Genomic DNA, 23667 nt, shown 5'->3' on the forward strand with positions numbered 1-23667 from the left:
TTTCAGGGCAATCTGATTACAGAATGCCTGGAATATCCATTGTACAAGAGCCCACCTCCCTTTTAAAAGATGTAAGTTATCAGTTCAGTTTAAAAATACTTCTCTTCCATCTTTCCAACAACACAGAATAGCAGCATTTCCTTTTGTGCCCATAATGAAAAAGAACAGATTACAAAGCAACTGAATCAGAAAATGAAATAAACCTGTAGTTTACTAGTGATTGATTCGTCAGGTATCTTCTCTCCAAGCCAAGCAACCGGCAATGCCGCATTTTACCAATGGGAAGCTATTAAGAGGCAGAGTTGGAATTCATACCCAGTTGTGACTTCAAAGCACTGAAGATATGCACTGTGAGAACTGTCCTAAAGTTGTGCAGCCTAGGCCAAGGTACCTCTAGTTGAAAGGCCAGAAAAAGTCCCATGTGACAATGGCAGCACTGCACTGCCCATCAGCAGAGAGAGGATGGCCTTTCAGGCCTAAATGTGAGGGCCAGGCAACTCATGCTACAACAGAGGTCGTTGTGACATCATAGTAGGAAAGAATTTCTAAGAGAGTGAGAAGTGACCTCTGGGTCAAGATATCAGACCAAAATCAGAAGCAACTATATGTTCTCTGTATATCCCATTAAAAAGAAAATAAAAGGATTAAAAAAGAATCCATGCGTATGGGGGGAAAAAAAAGAGACACACAGCAACAAAATTTTGGAAGCCAGAAAACAGATGCATAAGTAATAACAAAGTGTTTCAGTTAGCAGAACAGAAAAGGCCAAATCATAAGCCAGTAGTGGAAAACATGAAAAGGCTGAGTTAAAAGCAGCACCAGATTCCCCTAGAACTGGGGAAGGAGGAGGGTGGCAGCTAAAACAGGGAGGACGAGTGAAGACTCTTGAGCAGCATTAAGCATCTCCCTTTCTTCTAACTTCCTGCTATGAAGGCTGCCCGGCATCCCACTCCCCCACTTAGGTTGATTTGATTTCGAGAACTTAACAGAAAACCTCTTGGAATGGAGGACTAGAAGACCAGGTGAGGGTTTGGGCGTTTTACAAAAGCCACCAGCACCAGGGGAATTAGAGACAGTCCATACATATAACACATGCAAAATTCAGAGACATGCCCTCCCTTCCCCAGCTCTCTTCCCTTACCTGAATCCCAAGAACCCTGGGAGCCAGATCTGGGTCCTCTAGGTAGTTTATATAGACTCTTCTGTGAGGAATCTGGTCAGCCAAAAAGTAAAGTTCTAAATCTACTGACAGTAGAACTATGACCAAACAGGCCACCCAGATCACCCCTCAGTGAAATCCAAGTTAACAAGCCCCATTCACACATTCAGGAGCCTCCAACAAGCATTTAGATCCCAGTTTCTTACCATGAGAAGCAGCCAAGGATTTCCCAACAACCGAGGAAAGCTTCTAACATGTAAGATAGTGAGTCAAAGAGAAAAAAATTCCAAAGACACAAAAAAAGTCCTTGATGCCTTCACAGAAATAGTTCACTGAACCCAAACAGGATGTTATACATAGAAGAAAAAAGAGCATTCAGAGAAAAAAGACAGTTCTTAAAATTAAAGACAGAAAAAACTCAATAGAACGGTAGATGATAAGGTTGGCGAAATCTTTCCAAGTAGAGCAAAAAGACAAAGATAGGAAATAGGAGAAAACATAAGAATTAGAAGTCTGGTCCAAGAATGAATAGTATGTAAACTAAAGGATTTCTGTAATGGGTGGGAGGGGGGAGAACCCAGAAAAACAGAAGAGATAAAAATCAAAGGATAATTCACAAAATCTCTGCATCTTCAAAGACACATATCAACAGATTAAATGGGCTGCTGTGTGCCCAGCACAAGGGATGGAAGGAGACCCACACCAAGATCCATCTCTATGAAATTTTGTAACACTAGTGACAAAAAGAAGACTCTGTAAGCTTCCAGACAGGAAACAAAGAAGTCACATGTGCAGGAACAAGAATCAACATGGCTTCACACTCCTCAATAGTAACACCGAAACTGTGAATGTGATGGAGAAATGCTTTTAAAATTCTAAAAGAAAATTATTCCTAACACTAAATTTTATGCCCAGCCACAATACTTCCAGACATGCAAGACCAAACATTTACTTCCACGTCTTCCTTTCTCAAGAAGATACTATACTAAAGGATGTGTTCCATAAACATGACAGGAAAGGGGAAAGATCCGGACTACAGGAGATGGGAGCTCTGGCACAGGAACAGTCAGGGAGCAGTCTTCACTCAGGATGACAGCAGTACCCAAAGAAGTCAGTGAGTCTAGGAGCAGTCTGAGTAAAAAGAAAGCGTGTGGGGGACTACCGTCACTCCAAGAGGGCCAATGCCACTGGACCAGCATTGTACCCTAAGGACAGAGCGCCCTAGCAGGCCTGATTCAGAATCCTACTTACACGTGGCTTAACCATGTGTTGATGATAATAAACTGTCAGGTAGACAGTTTGTTATGCACTGGCCTCCTCCTGAGAACTGGTAGCAGGCTACAATGGGTACAGAACCAAGAATACAGAACCATCCACTCCACAGGACCATAATCCTTACATACTCTTCCAATACATAACCCACAGACAGACACCTTACAATGGGTTGCAAAACAACTTTGTTTTTTTGTTTTTTTTTTTAAAAGATTTTATTTATTTATTTGACAGAGGTCACAAGTAGGCAGAGAGGCAGACAGAGAAGAGGAGGCAGGCTCCCTGCTGAGCAGAGAGCCCGATGCGGGGCTCGATCCCAGGACCCTGGGATCATGACCTGAGCCGAAGGCAGAAGCTTCAACCCACTGAGCCACCCAGGCGCCCCGCAAAACAACTTTGGAAAGTTAAGGCTAGCATTTAAAAACATGAAGGCCAGTGGCAAAATGGACTAGCATTTCAAAAGTACACATACAAACAGAAAATGTCCGAGGGCCATTATTTTTAAAATTCTGTTTCGGGTACTTACTTGTAGATATCTGTATCAATGTGTGCACCTGGTCGTAATGCTGAATGCATTTCTAGCTGGGTTGGGTCAAGAAGGTTTGAAAGTCATTGGCCTAGAGAAACTCTATACATGTATTCTAGAAGGCCTGGTTCAACAATGTTTACAGCAAACACTTGCAAAAGCAAAAACCTGGCAACTACCTAATGTTCTCATACAGAATAAATTGTAACAGAGACATAGCCATGATTAGCTATTATATAGCTACAAAGATGAACAAATTATAGGTATATACAACAAATAGATCAATTTTAAGAACATTATCACAAATGAGAAAAAAGTACAAATAAAGTTTAAAGATAGTATATTATTTAGTGATAGAAACAGAATTTAAAATTTTTACAAAGAGAGTAGTAATTTGATAAGCAGTTATATCTGAGGGAGGAGATAAGGGAATTGGATTAGTGAGAGGCATATGGGAGACCTCAAATCTAATGATAACATTCTTTACTTTAAACCTGGGTGTTTGTTACTGGATTTATTTTTTAATCATTTGAGCAGACACAGTAATTTTTTTAATAAAAAGAGGAAACACTGCCTAATTATTGAGGCAGTATTTTCCCCATACCAAGATGCGACAACAACCAGTTGAAAAAGGTAAATTTAAAGGTCATCTTACTCTTTATCACAAATGCAAAAATTCCAAATATCAGCAAATCAAACATAGCTCTTTATATGAGATAATGTACCATAAAACCATGATTAAATGTAAAATCTATAATATGTTACTGCCTTTGGAAAGAAGAGAAAAAATCAGTTTTGATCAACTAAAACACCCACTCTCATCAACAATTCCCCCAATGTAAAAGAGATCAAAGGCTCCAAAATCATGAATCATTCAAAACCTTCCCTGTTATGTCTAGATTTGACAATAAGAAAAATAATAGCATAAACACATTATGTGCCAAAAGAAACAGCTAAAAAAAACATTAGGGTGGGGCACCTGGGTGGCTCAATTGGTTAAGTGTGATTTTGGCTTAGGTCATAACCTCAGGTCATGAGACAGGTTTCACACACTGGGCAGGAGTTTGCTTAAGACTTCCTCTCCCTATGCCCCCCACTCCGTGCCTGCATGTGCTGTGCACTCTCTCTCTCTCAGTAAAAAACATCCAGGCACAAGAAGTCAGCTAAAAACAATGAAAGGGATAGGCATAGGGAACTGCTGGTTTTTACTGTAAACCTTGCATACGCACACACTTCTTTAATTAAAACATTTTAAAAAAACCCCAAACTTTTGCATGTAAACACAACCTTAACAGACCCTAGCAGAAGCCCCGTCCTAGGCTATCTCCTCAACGTCTTCCACACCTTCAACACAGTCCTGCCCTGAGTCACACTATTCCTTCTGCCTAAAACTCAAATCCTGTCAAAGCAAACAGCCACTCTCAAAATCCAAATCCAGGCTTCCTCTTTAAAGTTACTCTTACTGACCCAGGCCAGAAAGAGCTCACTTTCTTCAGGGCCTTTAATATCGCAAAGTATCTTCCTATTCTCCATTACATGTCACAATTTGGTTCCAACCAAGTAAGGCCCTTCAAAGGATCTGCCTAAAATCTGTACGTCCTACAAAGTCATACCATAGTAATAAGTCTCACAAACCGTTTTCTTGCCTGAATATACTTGCAATCATTCCTTCCTCTTCCTCCAAGAAAAATCTTCAAAAATTTTGCTAAAGCCAGCACTTCTTTCAAATGGTTACTGTGAAAATTTTATCTTCTTTTAATTAGTTGGAAGGGTCTATCATAAGTGGTATTAACTACACAGGACAAACAGTAAAGTGAACTAAATTCAGGGAAAGTATTTTTTAAAGCAGGCCTGCAAGAATTTCATCACTTATTCTTTATATGATGTTGCTCAAGTATTACGAAGCCTGCTAATCCCTTAGCAGACTAAATGACATCCCTCCTAATCCAAACTTTCTTTATATTAAGAAATCTTTTAATCTCTCAGATCAGTGGCTCTCAAACTTCTATCATAAACACCTAGGGAGCTTATAAAAAAAGGAAAAAACTTTTGTCCAACAAATATTTGAGCCCCTACTGCGTGTCACACATTGTTCTAACTTTTGGAGATACAGAAGTGAACAAAACAGGCAAAGAGCCTGTCCTCATGGAGCTTATGTTTGTGTGGATGTGTTGGGGTAGGAGATGGAGGAAGAAAGACGTCAGTCAGCTCACATGGGGCCTTGGAAGGACCTTGGATTTTACTCTAGGTGACAAAGAGAACTGTGGGGAGAGTTTTAAGCAGTAACAGGATCCGACTTCAGTTAGAACAGGCTCCTCTCTGGCTGCAGCGCCGGGAACAGAGAGCAAGGAGGCGTAGATAAAGGAGTGGATGGTAAGCAGACAGACTTCAATAAGCCACATGAGAAATGAGCTTGTCTTAGCAGACAGTGACAGTAGTAAATACGGTGAGTGCATACATTCAGGTTCTATTCTTAAGACAGAATCAAAAAGATTCTGTCTGACTGGTTTTAGAGTATGAGTTTAAGAAGAGAGCCACAAAAGTTTCCAAGGATTTGGAATGAGAAACCAGAAAGAAAGAGTTGCCATTTATATTGAAATCAGGAAGTCTATAGAAAGATTAGGTATTGACAGCTGGATATAAAAGTTTAGGCAGTCAGGGGAAAGACACAAAGGTTGGAGATTAAAAAAAAAAAATTGAAGAATAAAGGTATGAAAGGACACAGAACTGGATGAGATCCCCAAGAAAGTTGGTGCAGAGAGGTCTGGGGGAGACAGCCCCCCAACCCTCAAGATGACAGTACATCTGGTATAGAGCCCAGTTACTCAAATGTTTAATAAGCTTCCCACATGGCTGTGTTATACTCCAGAGTTTGAAAAATTCCACTGACAAATGTTAAGATAAACCTCAGGCTAAACTACAGAATTTTAACTTAACTAAGTTTAATACTATTTTTAATTTTATAAAACAACTATTTTTTTTCTAACAATCCATGGAAACTTTTCATGAAAAACAAATACCTATCATAAATTAGACCATTAACTCCAAGTTCCTTCAGTTTCTTTCTGTTTTCGGGATCATTGGTATCATCACCCCAGCAGAATATGACTAGTCCCTTAGCTTTTGCCTCCTGAATATAGGACGGGTTTCTGAGCAGGTCTTCAGTATGAGCATTGATCCCCTAAAAGAAGAAAAATTAGTTACTCATGAAAAAGTAACTTATTAACTGCAAATGCTAAATGGTCATAATCTACATCAGTGTTCCCCAAAGTAGAGTGAGTAGAGAAAAAAAATGTTAGAACTTTAAATTTGATAAAATAAATTGGAAGAAAAACTTCTAACATTTTTTTTCAGTCCAGCCATTTTAGATGATTCATAAAATACATTTGGAAAACTACAAAAACTCACCAAAACCCAATATTAAATGTCAACTGAACTAACGTTAAAAAAAAAAGACTGAAAGAAAAAAAAAACCTACAAAAATTTACTTAACCTAGGCCTGCAAGAAAATATTTTGTTGCTCATTTAACTGCTTTTCAGTCTGAGATCTAATATCCTTATTTAAGAAGAGCTATCAGCTTGTTATAAATGTGTCAAAACTAACCAATTAGATGTGTAAAATAACATGAAAACATATTTACTACTGCTCTCAGACATTTCTTAAAAAAAAAAAAAAGCAAGCATAACTTACTAGGAGGTTTTCAAACTGTGCAAAGCTCATTGCAATGGGGGTTGTCCGAGATCTGAGGTCCATGAGTTCAGGGTAAATATCAGATTTTCCTTGAGTCAGAAATAATATGGGGTATTTGTTCTGCTTTTGCCGAACCCTAAAAAAGACAATTTAAAAATACTTTTCTCATCAGAGAGAGAATTCTAATATATTGTTTTAGAATTTTAGGAAACTCTAAAAATATAAAGAAACCACCTCCCCGAAAAGAGCATAATCCCATTATTGAGATATAATCACCATTAACATGTATTACACCTTTCAATCAGAAAGAAAGATTTTAAATCATTCTATACAAGAGCTGAAAGATTCTCAGAATGGGCAACAAGAAAGCCTTTGAAGGCTTACAAGTTGGTAAGGAGGATGTTACATGCCTATAAAATGAAACACAGGGAGTGAGGTACTAGGATCCAGTGGGTGTAGAGTTCATTGGAGGAGTTGGGAGGGCATCCTGCACCTAAAGGGATGTGAAAACATATGTAACCTAAGAGGTCAAGTCAAGGGTGAAGTCTGGGCAACCTTCCTACCTTCAACCACAATCTTTGTACCCTAAATCCCAGCTACTATCTAAGGGTGAAAAAACTGAGTATTACTCACATTGTGCAAATATCTGCATCAAATGAAGAAAACACTATTCTCCTCTTTCCAGAATTTTCCAAGACAGTTTTCAAAATTATATCCAAAAACAGATTCATGTCAAAATACGTTGATAAGTTACCATCCCACATTCCATCCTACGTAGAAGAAATAAACAGGAAAACAAAAGTCTTTAGATACCCTAGAATCATAGTGCCAGAAAAAAACCTTGAGAACATCTAATCCAACTCTTATTTTACCTGTGGAAATCAAAGGCCTAAGAAGATTAAGTAACTTGCCCAAGACCACACAGCTACTTAGTGATTGTACAGCTGTCGTAATTCAGGTAAAGACACATATACAAAGTGATTATACCATCAATAAACTTTTGCTTTAATAAAGTTAACAAAATAAAAGCTAAAACTCTGGAACTCTGCACTCTAAAATATTAAAATAAATTAGTATTAAAAATATTAAAATATTTTTATATGGGGCGCCTGGGTGGCTCAGTTGGTTAAACGTTGACCTTGGCTCAGGTCATGATCTCAGGGTGCTAGGATGGAGCCCTGCATCAGGCTCCTCACTCAGCAGGGAGTCTGCTTCTCCCAAACTATCCCCATCCCATGTTCATACTCTATCTCAAATAAATAAATAACATCTTTTTTAAAAATAAAATATTTATATAATCTTCATGAACTGTAAGACAAAAGGACTTCATTTGCTAATTCATTACCAAAAAACCCAGGTAATTTTTTTTTTTTTTAAAAGTAGGCTTCATGCCCAGTGTGGAGCCCAGAAAGGGCTTATAGTCATGGCCCAGAGATCAAGACCTGAGTTGAGATCAAGAGTTGGATGCTCAACCAACTGAGCCACCCAGGTGCCTCCCACAACAAAAAAGCCCAGGTAATTACTAATCAATAATTAAAAGCTTCATTCTTTGGCTCTTAAAGTCATAACAAATAATAAAAATATTCTCTAAATATAGCTAAGACACTAAGAGCCCTGCTGATATTCAAATATTACATGTTTTATATACCAGTCATTAAAATTATCCTAAAACCACAGAAAACTAAAAATCACTTATTAAGAAAAATCACTTACAATGTTAACTGGGACCAGGTTATCATAAACAGCTACTTAGAAGGCAAGATTTGAGGGCAGTTATAGAGTATTCTGACAAAAGAAATCCAGGATATTGCTCTGACTGCCCAATCATACCTGAATTAAACCCTTTCAGCACCCCCCAGGCCCAAGAACCTTCTTCCCATGCATCCCAACCATTTATACATATCCCCATTGATATATTCAATAGTTAATTGTTTTCCTCAACTAGACTGTAAGTTCCAAGAAGGCAAGGTTTATTGTTTGTTCACAACCTGAACCCAGCACCCACAAAATGCCTCATTTTCAATACAAACTTTTGAACAAAAAAATGACTAAATCTGGGAATGATTTACAACACACCTATGGAAATTTCTTTTCTTGGTTAACTATTACTAGCTACTACTGCCACCTAACAGGACACTGCTTAGGGAATTATTTAAAATATATATTTAGATGGAGAATAAGAAAACAAAAACTAATCAGTTATAAAGTTAACTGTCCAGTTTTCACATTCATTTTATAAGTATATTCAGAATAATCCATATTAATGCTCACACAAGACACATGTAAACTGAAATTTATAGTACAATACATTCATCATTACTTTTAAGTACTCATATATAGTATAAGGATAAAGGATGCTTTATTGAAAAGGTCCAATAATGTTGGGAGAAGCCACAGTAAGATTTCAGCTTTACTTTTCCATTAAAACAAGGAGAAGGGAATAAATGCATTTAAAGAAATGAGGGGGAGAGAAGAAGGCATTACATCAAGGATTACTTACCCTCTGTTGGCAGATCCATTTTATTTCTATGTTAAACCCTACATCTTCTGGCAAAGACTCTAAAACCTAGAATTTTGTTTGTTGGAGGTGAATTTTGTTTTGTTTTTGGTGAGATGAATAGCAGAGTAAGAGAAGAAAAAAAAGGAAAAGAGAATTATTACAAAAAGCAACCTATAGTAAAACATATCACTAAGTACGGATAAAATGTTTTGTGCCTTCAGCAGAAACCACTATCTTTTCTCATACCCAAACTGACAACCTGGTTGATGATTAAGTCAAATAAGAAAGTCGACAGAAATTAAACAACAAAAGCAGCAGTCCTGGGTAGCGTCAGTGATGGCAGATGCACTACCATCACAAAGATGTATCTTTCACCTCAAATCCTTCCACCAGCATAGCTCTGGGGTCTATACCAACCCGCTGCATGGAAAGTACAGCACCTAAAACTGTGTACTCAATTTCATGTGGAGCTTTTTGACTTTCTTCTCTGATACCTTTAGCCTTATTTTATTTAATGTACCTACCACGTTTTTACTGGACTAATGCAACATTAGAAAAATAAGGACAATAGTGTATGTTAGTGTTGAGAGTGCTAAACATCAAATTTACTAAGATTCTCCTTTAAATCGAGACACTTAGGGGCACCCAGGTGGCTCAGTCTGTTAAGCATCCAACTCCTGATTTCAGCTCAGATCAAGACCTTAGCATCGTGAAATCTAGTCCTGAGTAGGGCTCTACGCTGAGCCTGAGCCTGCTTAAGATTCTCTTCCCCCATCTGCCCTTCCTCCCCCACCTGGCTTGAGCACTCTCTTTACCTCTTTTAAAAATAAATAGATTTTATTTGGTCTTTTTGGTTTTAAAATTTCTGTGATTAAATTATAGTGACAGTGCCAAAGTACATGAATAAAAGTGTGTTCAAGGTATTTGGCTAAGTAAATGTTAAACCGTTAATACACTTTTTTTTTTTTTTAAAGATTTTGTTTATTTATTTGACCGACAGAGATCACAAGTAGGCAGAGAGGCAGGCAGAGAGAGAGAAGGGGAAGCAGGCCCCCCGCCGAGCAGAGAGCCCGACACGGGGCTCGATCCCACCTGGGATCATAACCTGAGCCGAAGGCAGAGGCTTTAACCCACTGAGCCACCCAGGCGCCCCAATACACAATTTTTTAAAAGTTGTTTTTAATCACAAGTCTAGGAATCATGAGATTTCTCAGAACCAAATGATTTCAGATTTTTGAACCAGAAGGAATGACGTTACTTGGCTGGGCATCATAAAAATCTGGAAAATTATTCCAATCATGTTTTACGAGCTCTCTTATGCTTCTTTTCTGTTGTGTAAATAATCACGATGAACTGTTGCCTAAGACATCTAGTACCTGACATCACCAGAAAAAGGCAATGGAGAAGAACAGAAGTTAGAAATGGAGTCAGTAGGAAAGAAAGCAGACGCAGCATGTGCAAGGAGTGCCTGGCATCCACAGGGACTTGCCTGATACTGGTAAAGGGATTCCTGTATGAATTGTGTCTAGTTTTAAAATCTTTATACTAGTATTTGTTATACTTTTTCAAGTGAATTCTTGATATTTGTGTCTCATTTTGAGTAACAAGGGTAGTTACTTTCTTTGGCTGGAGAATCTCATTTCTCTCTAAGAGCTAAGCAACAGTTTGTTTGTTTGTTTTCCAAGTTTTTATTTAATTAAGTAAGCTCTACACCACCCAAATGAGGCTAGAACTCACAATCCCAAAATCAAGAATCATATGCTCCTCTGACTGAGCCAGCCAGGTGCCCCAGGGACAGTTTTAAATATTGTAAAAATGCTCTCTTACCATCACTAGTCCCTCCCACCCCTTCTTCTGAGCCCTCTATTTCTTGTTTATATACAGAAATATGTGAATTTCCCGTTCTTATTAAATTAACCCATTGAGATGGAGTCTTTTTAGTGCCCATCTAAGAGACTAAATGTAGTGCCCATCTAAGAGACCAAAATAACGAATTCAGTCACAACAGAATTAATGAGACAGCCTTTGCTAGTTTCCCTAAGGAACTTACCATCTTAAGAGAAGGAAACGGCTGATTTTCAGAAAAAGAATTTTCTTCCTCAACCACAGATTCTGAAAATTAAAATTATAAAAATTCAGTAGATAGGATACTATTTTATCACTAAGATCTTATCCTAAACTCTCAGGACAAAAAAAAAAAAAAAAAAAAGAGAAAGAGAGATGTCAAGGTAATTATGAGATCCCTTCATATGCAGCATTTTTGAAGGAAATAAGCATCCTTTATGAAAACCAGTTTACCACATTTCATAGAAACACCAAGTTTGAGGCCCCAACAGTTGAGTACTTTCTTATAGACACTGTAATACTACTTTTTACAAAGTAGTCACCAGCAGTAATTCATTATTTCTCAATGGAATTAAAAGCTGTGTCCTTGTGATAAGGCTTCTTTTTGAAATATTAAAATCAGCTCAGAAGTTAGAAATTAAGAGAATATAAAGAAAAGTTAAAATTGTGCTTTTGTTACCACTACCATTTAATTAAAAATAGACTATATCTCAAGACACCTAAGAATTTTTTTCAAGAGGGGAAAAAAAATTTGATATCAAACTAATTATCAAACTTTTCTTTTGTTAAAAAAAAAAACCCTGTGTATTACGAAGACTAAAGTCATATAAAAATTTCCAACTAAATAAATAATAATAAAAATAATAAATAACATTCATTTTATTATTAACAGTCATGAAATAGCTACAAAGCCTACAAAGTCCTATCAGTGCTCTGGGGATAACCTCTAGAGTCTTTAACACTTTACAATATCTTCATAAAGTCATTCCAACCACTCTGTTACCACAATTGCAGATAAATATCTAATGAGCACCTACTACATACACAGCATTATAAGTGTCTTGGGGAATACAAAAACGTGTTTTCCACCCTAGAGAGATTTACATTCTAGTTGAAGAGACAGGACATATACAGAATAAAGTGTTAAAAAAAAAAAGGAGCCATTCACAGTCGCCAAACGGTGGAAAGAACCAAGATTCCCTTCAACAGACGAACAGATGAAGAAGATATGGTCCATCTATACAATGGAGTATTATGCCTCCATCAGAAAGGATGAATACCCAACTTTTGTATCAACATGGATGGGACCAGAAGAGATCATGCTGAGTGAAATAAGTCAAGCAGAGGGTCAATTATCATATGGTTTCGCCTATTTGTGGAGCATAAGGAATAACAAAGAGGACATGGGGAGATGGAGAGGACAAGTGAGTTGGGGGAAATTGGATGGGGAGATGAACCATGAGAGACTACGGACTCTGAGAAACAAAATGAGGGTTTTGGAAGGGAGGGGGGTGGGAGGTTGGGTGAGCCTGGTGGTGGGTATTATGGAGGGCACATATTGCGTGGAGCACTGGGTGTGGTGCATAAAGAATGAATTCTGGAACACTGAAAAGAAATTTTTAAAAAAATTAAAATTAAAAAAAAAAAGGAGCCATTAAACCTCAAATGAATGGCACAAACTATGAAGTTCTATGAGAGTGCCAAGTAAAGTACAATCACAAAGGGATTTTACAGGCAGGACAAGTTTCAGGGAAACTGAGGGACAAACTGGTTAAAGTAAAGAAACCTGCCCAAGGTCACAGCTGGTAAATGTCAGAGTTGGATTCAAACTCCTGGCTCTAGAGCCAGCTTTCATACTTTATATATCGTCCACTTTGTTCTTTGGTTAAGAATGTTTGGAAAAGGGGGGCCTGGGTGGCTCAGAGGGTTAAGCCTCTGCCTTTGCTCAGGTCATGATCCCAGGGTCCTGCTTGGCAAGGAGCCTGCTTCTTCCTCTCCCTCTACTGCTCCCCCTGCTCATGCTCTCTCTCTCTCTATCAAATAAATAAATAAAATCTTAAAAAATATATATTGGGGGAAAAAAAAGAATGTTTGGAAAAAATGATAGGTACAAAATTACAAAGAACTTTGATCATCAAGCTAAGAAAACTCATAAAAGTAAAAACTCATAATTACTATAGACATGACATAAATGCATTTGAAAATGAATATATGTAAAGACTTCATGTCTATAAAATGATTTAGACAGCCCTATATTATATTCCTTAAAATGACCAAGGGTATGTTAAAAAAAAAAAAAAGGAAACACCATATACATATTAACTATGAAATGAAAATGGTGTCTCCATATTGGTACATACCTTTCAGATCTTTAGATTTTAGAGCAGTCACATGAGCGAGCTAGAAACACACACACAAACACAAAATGCAAGAAAAAAAGCCTTAGTTTATGAAGATATGGTTAATAGAACTATAACTTGAAAAGCTAGCAAGTTAAAGAAAACCATAAAATGTAGACTTAATCAGTTTAGTAAGAATAATCACTAATCACTATATATATTTTACATGCGCACACATACATCTAAGATCATGATCAAATACCCAAGTAGGGAAGAAGAATATAAAAATTCTTAAGAAACTCTTTATACTCAATCAACCATTTATATAGGTATCTAGTGAAAACAGGAAGAGTAATCATATAAAATTACATGGTATAAAAAACATACAAAGATCCTAGTAATGGAAGTATAAAAACCAAGGAGAGAATAAAAGGCCAACTGTAAAGCAGTTCTATAAAGAAGGGCTAATGCAGACCAGAGGCAACCTAGGACTGGATGAGAAGGGTCAGCCCCTATGGTCTACACACAGACTTACAGCCTAGCCTCTTCACATATGCAAAATCAGTGAGGTCTGTGGAAACTGTTAGAGAAGACAGATGGATTAGCACAAACCCATTCTTCCGAATAGAACAGAGAACCAAGCATAAAGTCTACTGATGCTGAATATATAGTCATCTCCATGCAGAAAGAGAACATAAACAAGGTATAAATCATTCTAAAACTAAAAGATCATTTTCATTTTATGTTATCATTACTACCTTTAACAACTGGAGTTGGTCAAATGTTAATTCCTTTACTGGAATTTCAAATAATTCAACTGGATCAGCATCAAATTTCTAAAAAGAAAATAAAGAGAAAAATAGGCCTCAAATTATTACTGAATGTTTAACCCTAGACAGGCCTAACATCCCAACTTAGTGAATGATGAGAACAAATGTTCAGAGCCCACAGCAAGCCCATGCAGGGGAGCCCCTTTAAAAAAAAAAAAACAAAAAACACCTTCCAGCTCTTAAATTCTGGTTTTTGTTTTTGATGTAAGTGGGAGTGCCTGGAAGAAAAAAGCAGCTGGGAGGAGGCTAGGGCCCTACAGACATATTGAGCCAGGAATCAGTCATTTCCCCTACTTCCTGTCATACTGCTGACATTCTGACATATGTATATCCATGCTACATGACAAGGCAATCAACATGTACAAGTACTATACAAAGATTAATTTCTGTCAATAAGTTTCTAAACTTTTCTAAACCTTTTAAACTTAAGTTTGGTTAAAAACAGCCACATTTTTTCAATGGTCATGAAAAAAAAAAGTCTGATTAGACTGAGGCAGTAATACTTAAAAGGAACTCTAATCTATTACAAATGTTTTCCCAATGAAAAAACCTGTTTTATTAGAGTTTACTACCATATCAAACATCACACTATTTAGGCACCCCTATCTTAAGGAAATGAATTAACGGACCACCAATAAATCATCAATCCAACAAATATGCTAAAATCTACTACATTTATATTCATTCACATACATATGGTATAAACCTGTACATATGGCTCTTCTAGAAGACACACAAGAAACTGTTAAGAGTAAGGGAGTGTGACCAAAGACAAAGGGGAAAGGAAGATTTATTTTTTATTTCATAATCTTCTTCAGTTTTATAATGAACATGAATTGATTTTGTTAAGGAAAATAGCAGCTTGAAAATTAAAACTAAAAATACATATAATTTTTTATTTTCATTCTCTAACTCATCCAGATTCAACTTAAGAACAAGACAAAGTCTGGTGAAAACGGGATCAGTAATACTTTTTCCACTAACTCTCATAGGATTTTGAAATTATGGCTTGATTCATTAACCTCAATCTTGGTTACAAAGATCTTTCTGCTCCATTCCTTCCTGTCCACTTTTGCACTGATTTTTTTTCCCAGGGCAAAACAATCTCCTCTTTTTCTACTAAGTTATTTTACCTCTATTATCTAAATAGGTGTATCTCCTTCCCTCTCCTAAGACTATGGACAAGAAGGGTCAGACCCTACGGTCTACCAAGAAAGAGTTACAGCCTAGCCCCTTCCTTATGTAAAAACAGTGGGGCCCACTTCTAGGAATGGAAGCATGCTTTTTCATACATCATAGCAATCTAAACCCCCATGACTGATTCAAATCCACAAGCAGGCAGGCACCTTGCCATGTACACTACAACAATCATGTCTGGTAAAGTGTTGTATGTTAGCAAATTAGCCTTAACTTTAAATCACCTCAACAGAAAATGATACCCAACAGTTTAATAGAAAATGCCAAATGAACCTAGTAAGTTCTTAAGAAATCACTTGGTTAATTTATATACTAAAGTTTAAGCACTATACAATTATCACAATTATGTTTGAACAATAATTACAATTTTTAGGAAATACCCAATTTTAAATCTCCTTCTGGACTTTCTCCTCCATCGTGCCATTCTCCATTCTATCTCCACTCTGGGCCGGCTTACTGTACCTTTGACCACATTACCACTCCCCCTGCCTCTGGTCTCTGTCCTCTTCAATTCCCCTGACATCAGGTACTTACATCTAGAGGTTTAGTTCTGAACATTTCCCTTCTTGACTCAAAAGTCTGTCACATTTCCCTAGCTCCTAAATCTACACCCCTTTCCTAAGGCCCTCTTCTATTTGCTTGAAAGTGCTTTTCCACTGTGGCTCTTCTGTTCTGGCCAAATCATACTAACCTATTAATCTGAGGAAAAGCTTGAGGCAAAACTAGAAGGGAGCCTAGAAAAAAGACACTGTGACAGCTTCCTCTCTTGCTTTACTACAGGGAGAGTGGCAGACTGATATAGAAGCCACCTGGAAGGTTCCTTTGTTAGACAGCAGAAGAAAACAAATCAGCAATACAGAGACACTACTCCAGGCAATTATTATTCCTGTCTCCTTACTCAATGTTACAGGAACTTGACAGAGGAAAGAACTGGCATTAATTGCCCAAAAAAATGAATTGGTCAACTCTAATAAATAACTATACACATATATGTAAAACAAACTTCCTAGCCTTTAAACCTATCTAACTGTAAGAGTTTAAAATGAAGGAATATGGGGGCAACAGGGTGGCTCAGTCAGTTGAGCAACCAACTCTCGATTTCAGCTCACGTCATGATCTCAGGGTTGTGAGAGCAAACCCCGTGTCAGGCTCTGCACTGGGCACGGAGCTTGCTTAAGATTCTCTCTCCCCGCCCTCCCTCTCTCTCTCTCTCTGAAAAAATAAATAAAATAAAATGAAGGAATTTCAACACACCTTTTTCATTGTCAAACAACAGGTGAGATCATGATACACCACAGGCACAAAATCTTTTGAAAGATGTACATCAAATTCCACAAAGGCTGCACCCTAAAAGAAATAAAGGAACTGAGTACTTGAAAAACATTATCTAGCCCACAATACATCTAAAAACTACAAGGACATAAGAAATTTACTGTTCACTATAAACTCACAGACCTGTACACAAAAAAACTTCCTCATGAATTATATTATGCTTCAAGTTTTTCTAAAAAGTAGTTTCTTCTCTTATAATGTTTTTACCGTTCTTCATTGTAATAGCACAGCAATTTTTTTTCCTGGCAAAAACATGGGCACACTGATCCACGTGAACACACTCCAGGGCCACTCTGTGGCAGCAGCCAGCCTGTCACCTCTGCTACTACTATAAGCATAAACGGAGCCGGCCGGAACAGGGAGCAGGGTCACCTTGCACCATATTTCCCCCAAGTACCATAGGCAGCAGACCCTCAGAGATGAGGAGGTTAAAGGAAGAAGCCACTGTCTCAGCTCTGCACCCTGGTGCACTTGGGCGGCATACCTTCCAGCCTTTCCTGGCAAAACCCCAGAAGCAGAGTAAAGAGGAAATGACAGGTGCTGCTGGAAAGATAGAAAGAAGCAAGAGGGTCAAGAATGGTGCCGCACAATCTCCTGACAGAGTGTCAAAAGGAAGGAGGATGATGACAATGAGTTAAGGATGCATTTTTCCAAGTCAGAGCCATTCTGACACAGGAATTAATCCAAATAAAGCTGAGAACATAAACTGACCCACAAAGGTGTGCATTCACGGAAAGAAAGCTGGCTGGGATCAAAGGAAACTAGGTCTGAGCATTCTGTACGTTACTGCAGCCCAGAGAAGTGCTTGTGTAAGGATGAATGACATGCTTCCACCCGTCCCCGAGCTTTAGGTCACGGAAGGGGTGTCCAACTTTTGAGGGCACATGGATCACAGACTAGAATCAAAGGAGCCTATTTCCTTGATGACTTCTGAAGCAGGAAATAAGTTTAGCTCCTTCTAGTGCTATAAACAAGACAGTAACACAAAGCATTTCTACCAGAGAACAAAACCTGCAATCCTTAAATAGTTACAATAATTAAATAAATTATAGCTCTGTAGTTTAAATGTTTAACTTTACCGGATCACCGCCCTTTAGGAAGGTAATTTTACGAACAGATAAAATCTGATCCCTAGATCCATGTGTAAGCTTTAAGAAATAAGCTAATAACATACCAGAACCCCTTCAAGGATATGTTTTTAGTATTAAAATAAACAAGCCATTAATAACTAGCATATGGCATTCTAAAATGCGACCTATACGACTTATGAAGGATCTCAACAGAACATGGAAGAAAAAAAGCTTAATGAAATTTTCTCTCAAAAAGCACAGAGGGGTGCCTGGATGGCTCAGTCAATTAGAGTAACTGACTCTTGATTTTGGCTCAGGTCATGATCTCAGGGTTGTGAGACTAAGCCCTGTGTCAGACTCTGTGCTAAGCATGGAGCCTGCTTAAGATTCTCTCCTCCCTCTCCCAACCTTCCTCTCTTTAAAAAAAAAAAAAAAGCATGGAGACACTGCAAGTTCATTTACATGATCTTCATGTGTTTACACAATAAACCAATGTATAGAATAGTTATTAGCTACCATGAAAACCGGTTCCAAATAATGAAGTAGAGCCCAAACTCATAGATTTAATATCCTTTCAACAAAAAGGCAAAGAAATCCACTATTCATATTTTAAACACTAAAATAATTAATGTAAAATGTCATGAATTATAAAATGCTTCATATACCACTAAAAAGAGGAAAAAATGCTGCCCATGATACCAGGATGCAAGGATAAGAAAGTAGTAAAACCCTTACCAATTGTAGAGATGCTCAAATATGAAAAAAGTATGTCTTGGAATAGATGTTTGCTCATATAAAGCGATAAAATTAAACATCACACTAATCAAGTTTACTTGCTGAACTATTTTATAAAAAGGCAAAAGCTTAAGGCATGAGGTGCACACTGTGGAAAAAATGAAAATAAAAGAATGAGTTGTTCCTCCATTTCCTCCCTAGTTTAACTTCAGAGCATGAAGCTTTTCAGTCAAGTACAAGGGCAGCAGGGGGAGATGTGGAAATCTCAGGTTCTTGATTAAAAATGTCAAGTTGTAGTTGCTGAAAAAAACTAAAAGCTAAAAAGTGGACTCTAACCTTTAATAAATGGAGAAAAGGAATTAAGAAATTTAACATAATCAGGGCACCTGGATGGCTCAGTGGGTTAAAGCCTCTGCCTTCGGCTCAGGTCGTGATCCCAGGGTCCTGGGATCAAGCCCCACATTGGGCTCTCTGCTCAGCGGGGAGCCTGCCTCCTCCTCGCTCTCTGCCTGCCTCTCTGCCTATTTGTGATCTCTGTCTGTCACATAAATAAATAAAATCTTTAATAAAATCTAAAAAAAAAAAAAAAGAAATTTAACATAATCAAGTTGGTATGCAGAAGATAAACTGACAGACTTAAGTGTTATATAAAACCACCATCAAATCCTTCTGTAATCATTATTTCCAAAGTATCTGAATGAGACAATATTCAGTTAATGAAAACCAATGCTTAATGGGGAATGTTTTTCTTGTCCCAATCACTCAAAATTTGTAAACTCAGGGGCTCCTGGGTGGCTCAGTCGGTTGAATGTCTGCCTTCACCAGGAGTCATGATCTCAGGGTCCTGGGATTGAGCCCCACGTTGGGCTTCCTGCTGAGTGGGGAGCCTGCTTTTCTCTCTCCCTCTGTCCCTCCCCCTGCTTACGCTCTCTTGCTCTCTCTCAATAAATAAAATCTTTTAAAACAAACAACAGAAAAAACCTTGTAATCTCAAACAAAGATGCTAATGATTCTATAGTTTTCATCACAATCTTAATCAAGAATCCAAAAACAAGGGGCACCTGGGAGGCTCAGTGGGTTAAAGCCTCTGCCTTCAGCTCAGGTCATGATCCCAGGGTCCTGGGATCGAGCCCCGCATCAGGCTCTCTGCTCAGCGGGGAGCCTGCTTCCTCCTCTCTCTCTGCCTGCCTCTCTGCCTACTTGTGATCTCTGTCTGTCAAATAAATAAATAAAATATTAAAAAAAAAGAATCTAAAAACAAATGCTCAAAGACACTTTACCTTCGCTTAGAATCATAGTCAGAACCATGCATTTTTAACCTACTTAACCTTTTTAAGCTTTTAATGGAACAGACTACCCAGGCCCACATTTCTCTACTTTGCTACCTTTGGATCAACAGTCCCAAGTTTTCAAAAAAAGAGAGGGTCACTTACATGACTAGCAGCATTTCTTAAAGAAGCAATAGTATTTTCTTGAACTTTAGCAAGCCTGAAAGAGAAGAAATATATAGATAAACAGTTATCACCGACTACAGAAAGGATAAAGAAAACAAATGTAATAAAGAAGCCAACTGGAGTCCCTGGAAGGCTGAGTCATTAAGCGTCTGACTTAGGTTCAGGTCAGGATCTCAGTGTTCTGGGATGGAGCCCTGCTGACATCAGGCTCTGTGCTTGGAGTCGGGGGGATAGTCTGCTTGTCCCTCCCCGTGCTCTTGCTGTCTCTCTCTAATAAGTAAATAAAATCTTAAAAAAAAAAAAAAAAGCCAACTATGTCTTTAACAATGGAACCAATTCAAAATTCTCTATTCTGAAGCTACTTCTGCCATCCCCCAATTAAGACTGTGACCATCACTTGGTGATGCATTTATTCCATAAAAACAAGCTCTAACGACTACAAGTACGTATAAGCCAAATATAAACATATCCCACAGCCACACATACCTCCCCCAGTAAGGTGGCCAGTCAAGGAAAACTACCTTTTGCAGTGGCATAAAGTAGAAGAGACACAGAGACTTGCTCCTTGCAATGGTGCCTCAGAGGATTTAATCCTGGCAGACCAGGAGAATGGGAAAAGGCTGAGACCCAGCAGGACAGCAGTATGGAAATGATACCAAGTACGGGTGAGGAAACCGAGACCCAGAGAGGGGAACATGCGAAAAGTTGGGACCACAACACACACACTGAGATTCAGGTTGCTTCCTGCATCAAGCTTTTCCTCCTGGCTTTCTGTTTTAATGTTCCTCTTTGCATCAGTTCAGTAGATTTTAGACAGACTGTCCAGAGTCTTTTGAGAGTTTTTCTACTTAATTTGAATTACATTAAATCCCAGGTAATAAAGGATCCCTGACCTTCAGTGGGCCAACCCAACAGAGCCTTATCGTGCACAAGCTACCAAGCACTAGATGCCACTCAAATATTCAACCTACTGAGCAGTCGTTGTCGAATTCCCTGCACCTCGGTGTCCAACGTCCAATGGTGTTCTCGGCTTCCAATACTTGGAAAATGAAGATTTCATGTCACAACTGTATCCTGGTAATGGCTTAATAATTATATAGTCAACTTCCATAGAAAAAAAGGGGAGAAATAAAGATAAAGCCAATTAAAAAGGCCACAATGAGCATCTAAATAGTATTTACATTTAAGTACTTGAACCAACTTTATCGATCTCTATCAAATAGAAAACAAGTAACAAGCCAAAACTGATTCAAAGCAAAGCTTCCAGAAAATTTCACAGATGCCCCTTGTTGCTACTGTAGTAGATAATATTCTAAAAACAAATACTTTAACACCATTCCCAAAAGCTCAATTTGAAACTAACCAAAATTTGAATCTAACCTTTGCTCATTTATAAAGGGCCCCTCTGTTTCTCTCAGCTTACCTCTCACTTTGCCTATTGTTTTTCTGGAATTTCTGCTCATTATGGGAAGAGTGAGAATTCCAGCGCTCTTCCCACTCTCAGCAATGGTAGATGATAAGAGGCATGCTGTCCCTACATGTCCAGGAAGGGCATCACCCTGAACTACATGTTCACTGAGATCTTCCTGAAATAAAAAATGAGGTTTAAAATAATCCATATTTTTACACTTCAGTATTTCCCATTTAAAGGTCAAAAAACTCCCTTAAAATTAATTCAAAATCTATTGAAGAAGATCAATAATAAATAGGAATCAAATTTATATTCAGGTAATTTAGATAGATTCTTTGTAAAATAAATGATACATTTTCTTTTAGTATATAATATTTTAAGATTTTATATGGTACTTTATTAGTCATAACTGTGGTGATTGGCACTTCTGATTCTCTAACATGTATCAGATGAATTTCAAGCACTGACAAAGTTTCTAAGTATCTTTATATTCAAAGACTAAAAAACAGCTGTAGTGAGCCGTTAATGTGTATTATACTCTCTAAAAATGCTTTCCAACAGAGGACATAAAGGGATAGTTAACTCTCTAGGAAACTGAATACTCATTTGGACATTACACTGGATATTGTATCAGCCCAGTCTATGAATAAAATAGTATTTCCAAAACTGCTAAACAAATGAAAAGCAAGTTAGGACATTTAAGAGTATTAAAAGGTATGTCCTTAAGAAATAGGAAATATTCAACGAAAACCTCACATTTGAACAATAAAGTCCCACAGATCTTCTCACTTAGGTAAGATCGAATTACAGGTTTTTTAAAAAATAAAAATTCTTTATTATAGTTTTTTGAAAGGAAACACTTTAAATTTCATACAATGCAAAGTAGCCAAAAAGCCAGTTGCAAAGGCGATGCATAAAGGCATCATCAAATTAAATAATTCAAAGAGTATAATGATTTTAATTGACAAGTGTAACATATGTTACTTGTGGGTTTAAATCCATTCTGTTTTCTGCTATTTTCACAAAACTGTGGTTGGGTGCCCTCATCTAATGGAAATGGGAGTGGAAGTACCAAAGATCAAGAATCTAAGGAAAGCAATACACATAACCACTAGCTGGGCACAATCAAGCAAGGACCTTAGTTAGCCAAGGACCCAGCAAGACTTGTGAAGATGAGAGCACTTGTACAGCCACCAAGTCAGAGGGCTCTAGTGTTCTGAGTCATGAGTAACTCTGGAAGGCTAGCAGCAGATTTCTGAACAACCTGGCACAATTTTCATAGCAACTCTTTTTTGCTACATATTCACAGTATCAAATAAAGTTGTAAAAATGAGTCCACTGTTATGAATTCTTATAATAAAATGCCTCAATAAACTACACACTTTAGTCATGAGGAGGACTCAATCATGTTGAAGCCTGGGTTGCCTATCAATAGTTACACAGTCTGCTCATCCCTCTGTTTATCCTTGGAGGCTCCTTTGTATATTATTCATTTATACTTAGAATAGGCACAGGGGCGCCTGGTTGGCTTAGTCAACAGAGCACGCAACTCTTGATCTCAGGGTTGTGAGTTCAAGCCCCACGTTGGTTTAAAAAAAAAAAAAAAAAAAAAAAAAAGAACAGGCATAAACATTAAGACATCTGGTCTTGATGTAAAACATCAATTCAACTGAGATTTTTTTATAGTACTTGAGTCTATCAACTCCAAGTTTTTTAAGCCTGCTAAAATGTATAGAAAAATAAACATCTAAAAGGATGTATGAATCATGGGTTTACACTCAGACTAAAATAAAAATCAAAACATTTAAAAATAAGCCCATGCCTGCATTCTTCCTCAACTCTCTCCATGAAATAATTACTCACCTCAAAAAAATCAAATATTAGCTCCAGGTTATCTGGTTCCATTGTCTGTATGCTGTACTCTGTCCAACGATCAGGCTGTAAGCCATATCCACACTCTGGCTGTGAATGCCTGCACTTGAACTCATTGTCGCTTATTAAGGATATCTCTAGGCTGTTGGACATTTTGTGAAGGACGGTGGGAGACACCCTATCATCATCATCTTCTTCCAGGCCCTCTAATGTCAGCTTTACCCTACACCAATGGAAAAGATAATGAAATGCAAAAAAAAATGGAAAAGGAAAACTCATACAAATGTTACCTGAACGCCAACTTTAGAAGTGCACCCTGAATATGCTAATCCTTCAAGTAACAAAAATATGGTATTATATGAGACTACACATATTACTGGTTAAGGCATTAGTTATGTTTTATAAGATATTTTTGTTTTTATCTACATGTATTT

The 23667-nt window shown here is 37.7% G+C and overlaps 1 protein-coding gene across 6 annotated transcripts in view; it reads right to left on the reverse strand.

Moving 5' to 3' along the window:
• GPCPD1 (glycerophosphocholine phosphodiesterase 1) overlaps window positions 1–23667 on the reverse strand; it is a 51874-nt gene that overhangs the window by 1287 nt on the left and 26920 nt on the right. For 4 of the 6 annotated variants that reach the window (XM_080814543.1, XM_080814547.1, XM_080814544.1 and 1 more), the window contains 12 exons: window positions 23225–23456; window positions 21374–21536; window positions 20922–21054; window positions 19930–19984; window positions 16614–16706; window positions 14091–14168; window positions 13354–13393; window positions 11199–11260; window positions 9149–9214; window positions 7282–7418; window positions 6649–6784; window positions 5978–6138 (listed from right to left, as the gene is read on the reverse strand). In XM_080814543.1, the coding sequence (XP_080670669.1) occupies window positions 5978–6138; window positions 6649–6784; window positions 7282–7418; window positions 9149–9214; window positions 11199–11260; window positions 13354–13393; window positions 14091–14168; window positions 16614–16706; window positions 19930–19984; window positions 20922–21054; window positions 21374–21536; window positions 23225–23456 (1356 nt within the window). Of the gene's footprint in view, window positions 1–1141; window positions 1214–5513; window positions 6139–6648; window positions 6785–7281; window positions 7419–9148; window positions 9215–11198; window positions 11261–13353; window positions 13394–14090; window positions 14169–16613; window positions 16707–19929; window positions 19985–20921; window positions 21055–21373; window positions 21537–23224; window positions 23457–23667 lie in introns of those variants that run through there. The other 2 variants (XM_080814546.1, XM_080814545.1) reach the window with 2 other exon arrangements.

Source organism: Martes martes, assembly GCF_963455335.1.
Source record: "Martes martes genome assembly, chromosome: 9".
In the NCBI taxonomy this organism is placed as follows: Eukaryota; Metazoa; Chordata; class Mammalia; order Carnivora; family Mustelidae; genus Martes; species Martes martes.